Source organism: Enoplosus armatus, chromosome 22 (assembly GCF_043641665.1).
Source record: "Enoplosus armatus isolate fEnoArm2 chromosome 22, fEnoArm2.hap1, whole genome shotgun sequence".
NCBI lineage: Eukaryota > Metazoa > Chordata > Actinopteri > Centrarchiformes > Enoplosidae > Enoplosus > Enoplosus armatus.
In genome coordinates, this window is record NC_092201.1 from 3,651,767 (window position 1) to 3,657,774 (window position 6,008).

The window sequence follows — 6,008 nt, forward strand, 5'->3', positions numbered from 1 at the left end:
ACGGTGTTTCCGAGAATAAAGTGTTAGAACAACGATTTGAAGTAAACGACAAGGTTTCTTAAGCTTTATTCTTATTTCCAATTATTATTACTGATTATTATCTCATTATTATTTATGATACTTTCCTGTATTTTAATTAGCATGACTTTTCTGCCGGCTTTTGCAACATGTAATCATTGTTTAAAACAGGTGCAAGGTTGTATAAAGATGGTAATAATCTCACTTATAATATGGGCGACTATTTTGACCATGAATTTATCATTTCAAGCAGAAATGGCAAACATTTGCTGATACCAGCTTCACAAATTTGATGAACTCACCTTGGGCCCTGACTGATGATGACAAATGTATCACAACCAATGTTTTATCTCAAGCCCTATGCTTTTATTTTGAAGGCACTGCCGCCTGTCTCAGTCTGTTTAATTATTTGGAGTTTCACTTCTCTCAGTACTAAACCTTCAGTCAGACAGTGACGCCACGAGTGTGATAACGCACGTTATCTTGATTGACAGTTGGAGATAGACAACAGGCCTGCTGGCTGCGGAGCTTATTATAACTCTGCACTGACGGAGGAGTATGAGCTTCAGAGTAACACTAAAATTATGCAAGATGTGCAAGACAATGTAGTTTAGTTTTGCATCAAAATTTGTATAAATCCTCGTTCAGATATGTAAAAAGATCCAACATCCACTGCCATTTGCAACAAAAGATTCCAAACTCACTTACAATGAATGTTTCCATATATGTTTAAAGGTTTTTTCATTTTAGATTTAGAATATTTACAAGAGGATTCTGTTTCTGAGCCATGCCAAACCAGTGAACTCACACCAATAGTCCTTAAACTGCAGGTTTTACAAACTGACTGAGTCCCCATGTAGAAAAATGAGAATTTAAAATGAGGCGAGGCAAGTTTATTTGTTTATTTGACATAATTGAAAACACAATATGAGTAAAAAAACTAACTACCATGAGGATAAAATAATGCATACATGCAATGTTTCTGACTTTCACTGTCACTATCTCTTTGCCTGCAATAAAGATGGACAAAACACCTCTCAGCACTGTACAGCAGATTATCAACTGTTAAATGTGCACTGCACTGTGAGAAAAGGAATATCAAATCAGAGTTGACCCCCCATGCACTGACACACCTGCACCCTGCAAACAAACACAGAGACAGTGTTGACGTGAGAGCACTACATGTTCTTTATGACACTTACCACTTTGAAGCTAGAACTACACTTCCTTCATGTGTCACTTTTCTTTGGAGCGCGAAGAGCAAAGAATGCAGAAATGTTGAGTGATACAACTGGTTTTAAACCTGATGATTTGTTATGTTTCTGTCCCCTGAATCAACACTCGATCACATGCCAGATTAAATGTGAAATCTGAGACGTGATACTTCTCTGGAAGCATTTGCAGGTCAAGAGACGTCTAGCTGATTGAAATGTCTGCTTAGAAATGGATTTATTTTATTTTATTCATTTATTATAATTTGTCTTTCTCCGTTGTTGTCTTCTTGTAGTATATATTATCATCCTGTAAAAATATGTTTGCTTATTAAAAGGAAACATAAAGAGGCTTTTTTAATGCTAGTCATATAGATTTTATTTCGTTTTATATTGTGTTTTTTTATTTGTTTTTGTTTTTATCATTTCTACGAGCTATTCGTCCATTTACCGGTAGGTGGCAGCAGCACACAGCAGCTCTGTAAAATGTCCTCACGAAGAAGTGTAAAACCTGGAAATGACGTATGGTGCAAAATCAAAACAGTTATAATTTGACAGCTCGGCACAGTCCCGCAAAAGGCTTATAAAATGCAATGGAAACTGTTACTGCCAGTGTCAGAAATATACTACACTATTTAACCAACGTCTCTAGATACTGCGGCGACTTTTTATTGGACTGTCGAGGAATGCTAATCAGAGGAAAAGGTTCTTTTGGCTAGTTTATTTTGTAGCTGCTGCAGTTCTTCTCTATGTAGCTGGTTGGTTAGCTTCCACGGCTAACGAAAGTTGCTCCATGGCGATCTATGGGCTGAACATTACCATATATAGACCGGCCACAGAGCTCCCTCGCCGGTGAAATGTAAACGGTGACTCGCCGAGGAGGCTGACTAAAGGGCAAGCAAAAACAAAACAGCCTGAGAGAAAAAAAAACACTTGCACGCTAGCTTCACCATGTCATCTGACCAGATTATTGCCATCGTCATGGATGACAAAATATACGAGGTGAATAAAAAGAAGCTGATAGAGAAGAGCGACTACTTCCGTGCACTTTACAGCTCTGGTATGAGGGAGTCCACGGAGGACTCTGTGCAGCTGCAGGGGCTCAGTGTCCCCGGCCTGGAGCTGGTCCTGGAGTTCATCAACACCTCCAAGGTTCAGGTTGTCAACGAGACTCTGGAGGACCTGATTGAGACCGCCTCCTTCTTACAGGTCACCTCCATCCTCAAGCTCCTCACCTCGGAGATCCGGCTGGACAACTGCGTGGAGCTGTACAGCCTCTCTGAAGTATACGGGACTCATGATCTGCGTCATGCGTGCCTCAAATACATGAGCTGCTACTATCACCCCATGCTGAGGCGGCCAGAGTTCAGCAGCCTCCCTTCTGCTGTCAGAGACCAAGTTAAGGAGATGCGCATGAAAGGCACCGCCACCCTGGTAGCCATCGGAGACTTCACCTGTCTGTCCCTGGACGTGCCCGATCAGGATGAACCCTGGTCCATGCTGAGGTATGGAGAGGTGGAGCAGCGCTGGAAACCGCTCGCAAACAACCTGCCTCCAGATATGATCAACGTCAGAGGATACGGCTCAGCTGTCCTCGATAACTACCTGTTCATAGTCGGTGGGTACAGGATGACGAGTCAGGAGATCTCTGCGGTGCACTGCTACAACCCCTGTAGGAACGAGTGGAACCAGGTGGCTCCGCTCAACCAGAAGAGGTAAAACCAGATCTACACACTTCTTCTCAAATATCAACAGCTGCTGTCATGTTTCTCTCACAGCGTCTTCTCCATCAGGTCCAACTTCAAGCTGCTGGCAGTACAGGGGAAGCTGTACGCTGTAGGAGGCCAGTGTCTGGGCACAGTGGAGTGTTACAGCCCAGAACAGGACTGGTGGACCTGTGTGTCCTCGATGCCCGACCCGCTGGCTGAGTTCTCTGCCTGTGAATGCCAGGGGATGATCTACGTCATGGGTGGATACACTGCAAGAGGTTGGTATAACTCAGGGTATTTACTTATATTAAAATGCCACCAGTTCATTTCCATACAGTGAGCAGCTGCTCTCCAGTCAACATGAAAACAATAAGGACCACGTGGCCCTGAGTCCTGCAGACTGTTGAGAGGTCTAATCGCCTGAGGATGAAAGTGGTCTTTGAAATAAGTGGTGTGTGCCTCCATCACTTACCTGATAGTAGCAGTGAAAATAAATGGAGGCCTGGATGAGTGAGGTTTCTGGTAATAGTTTGTGCTTTTTTTTCCTACTCTTAGTATCATATATCTCACCCAGGTGTTGCTGATGGGAAAACACAGACAGGCTACCAAACTACACCATTAAACTCCAACTAAGAACACTTAATATTAATCTAAGTTTTTTTTTTTAGACATGCTGAATTTAGTTGTTTAGGTGTTTTTCCATGTCATGTGACTCAGTAAGTGGAGTGGGTCGTCCCATATCTTTTATCTTTTACACCCTGAAAACAGTATAAAGAGGAGGAAGACATACAAGATGATTAAAAGGATAAGAGAAAAAAACCCATTTACTTCTCTTAAAATAAATTAGGCTCCAATTTGTGCTTCTTTCTTGTGAAATACTGCATACTCCTTTAGGGCCACTAAAATCATTCAGATGAAACAATCTGAGGAAGAAAAAGTTTTATGGGAATAAGCGGTTCCTTGAAAGGCTGTACCAGTCCGTAACATAGGAATTAATACCGTCACTGCTTTACTTTGAGGTGTTCTTTGTGTCTGTCTGTTATTTTCTTAATCAGGACACTGTGTCATGTATTGTATAACTTGAATTATAAGGGCCTTGGCATTGGTGGGTGCCTAAGGGCATATTTTCCACTGAGGACAGGGGGACATGTGGCCCTCACTTTTTAGAGTCTTATTTTTGTCCACCCCCCACTTTGATTTCCTCAATTAAATGTCTCTAAACAGTGTCCTCTGACTGACCAGCTGCCAAAATCCAGATGAGAGAAGATAAAAAATGTTGAGTTGATGGCTTTTGTGTTCTTATTCTCAGGACACGGAGCACTTTGCTCAGAGTTTGTTGTTTAGATATAAATGGATATACGTGCAGGAAATACCATTTACATTTTGCTTTTTGGTTGAAGAATCTGTGATTTCATTGTGCACCCCCCCCACGTCTGAAACAACACCCTTGGTGCTTCTACATGTTCGTGAGAAGAAAAAGTCCTTTCAGTGTTGCTTCTTTGAGTTTAACATCTTTTATTTGTGTGTCTGACAGACAGGAACACAAATGTCCTCTGCTACTGCCCCACCTCTGACACCTGGACTGTGTTTCGGTCCTGTTCGGCGCACATCCGCAAGCAGCAGATGCTCTCGGTGGAGGACACCATCTACCTGGTGGGCGGCTACACCCACGAGCTGGAGGCAGGCCGGCGGCAGCGGCGTCCCAGCCAGACGGAGGACGTGCTGACGGTGCAGTCCTACAACGTCACCACGGGGGAGTGGATCCAGCTGAAGGAGAACACGTCCAAGTCGGGCCTGAACCTGACGTGCACGCTGCACAACGACGGCATCTACATCATGAGCCGGGACGTCAGCCTGCCCACCAGCCTGGAGCACCGCGTCTTTCTCAAGTACAACATCTTCTCGGACGCCTGGGAGGCCTTCAGACGCTTCCCAGCTCTGGGCCAGAACATGCTGCTCTGTTCGCTTTACCTCCCCAACGTGCTGTGATTGAGAGGGCTGATGTGAAAGAGTTCAGTGGACACTAACAGATAGCCCATGCAGCATTAATATAGGCCAGTGTGTGGCTTGCTTGTTCTTGCACAGAATGGAGCTCTGTGGCATTAGTGGGAACTATCTGGTTGCCAGGTTGAACGCCTCGTGACCTCTGTGCCTCAAAAAAAAACAAAAAAACAACGCACTACATTGTACATACTGCTATGGATGCAAATACAAAAGCTACAATGACAAGTATGAAATGAAGCGCCATGGCCCGTAGGTCAACAGCGTCATAGCAGCTAGCCTGGGTGGGTAATTGATTTTCAGAAAAATGGGTGATTTCCACTGTCAAATGTAATGCTAATACATGAGAGGCACAAACTGGGGCTACATAACAGCATGCTTTTAAATCTATGGGCCTCAATATTCCTGATGTTTACACTCCAGATGTGGCATTGGCGTACATGTTTATCCATAATTCACTACAAACCTTAAAATATCTCAGAAACGAAACACCTTTCTTGTCTTTATGTACTGTACATAGTCGATAATCATGAAAGATGGCTTTGGTTTTACACTGCCAGTTTTATGGGAATTAGAGGTTCCTTGAAAGTTATTGTGTGGGATGAGAAGTGGCTCAGAGGGAGCTTAATGTGTTGTTATATGTATACTTGCACAGTCTTATTTTTCAGACATACACTAAGCAAAGCTTAAAGCGCAATTCCATTAAAACAAAACGATGCACATGTGCCTTCTGCAACCTCAGTTAAAAAGGAACTTGATTGAAAAAATAAGCACAAAATGCAAAACTTTGTTACATTGCCAGCAACTGACCAAAACTGCTGTGTTGTATCTTTTTCTTTCTGCTAAAGCAGATTTTGTTCTCGTTACGGTACTTTTCAGTTCCTTGATTAAATATTGGGGGGTGTGCAGACATGAGAAATGTGCCTCTAAGCTAAATTTATTTATGAAACTCTTGAAGTTTTGGGTAAATGCAGCACTTACGATGTTTGATTTGGTGGATTTCAGATTCTCTCTGCAGTACTTATTAGTTTGACAGTTTGGAAATTTAGGTCATGATAATAAAGATGAT

General features: G+C 42.8%; 1 protein-coding gene across 1 annotated transcript; it reads left to right on the forward strand.

Moving 5' to 3' along the window:
- The first annotated feature begins 2,180 nt into the window (after positions 1 to 2,180).
- Positions 2,181 to 6,008, forward strand: klhl42 (kelch-like family, member 42). The gene is made up of 3 exons (XM_070929203.1): positions 2,181 to 2,944; positions 3,023 to 3,216; positions 4,473 to 6,008. Exons 1-3 carry the CDS (start codon positions 2,181 to 2,183, stop codon positions 4,925 to 4,927), a joined length of 1,413 nt encoding a protein of 470 aa, XP_070785304.1. The 3' UTR covers positions 4,928 to 6,008.

What these genes read in the sequence shown, in the direction of transcription:
- klhl42 (XM_070929203.1), top strand. Translation starts at nt 2,181, where the DNA reads ATGTCATCTGACCAGATTATTGCCATCGTCATGGATGACAAAATATAC. An exon ending in GCTCCGCTCAACCAGAAGAG is followed by an intron (nt 2,945 to 3,022) that starts GTAAAACCAGAT and finishes CTTCTCCATCAG; the next exon opens with GTCCAACTTCAAGCTGCTGG. An exon ending in GGGTGGATACACTGCAAGAG is followed by an intron (nt 3,217 to 4,472) that starts GTTGGTATAACT and finishes TGTGTCTGACAG; the next exon opens with ACAGGAACACAAATGTCCTC.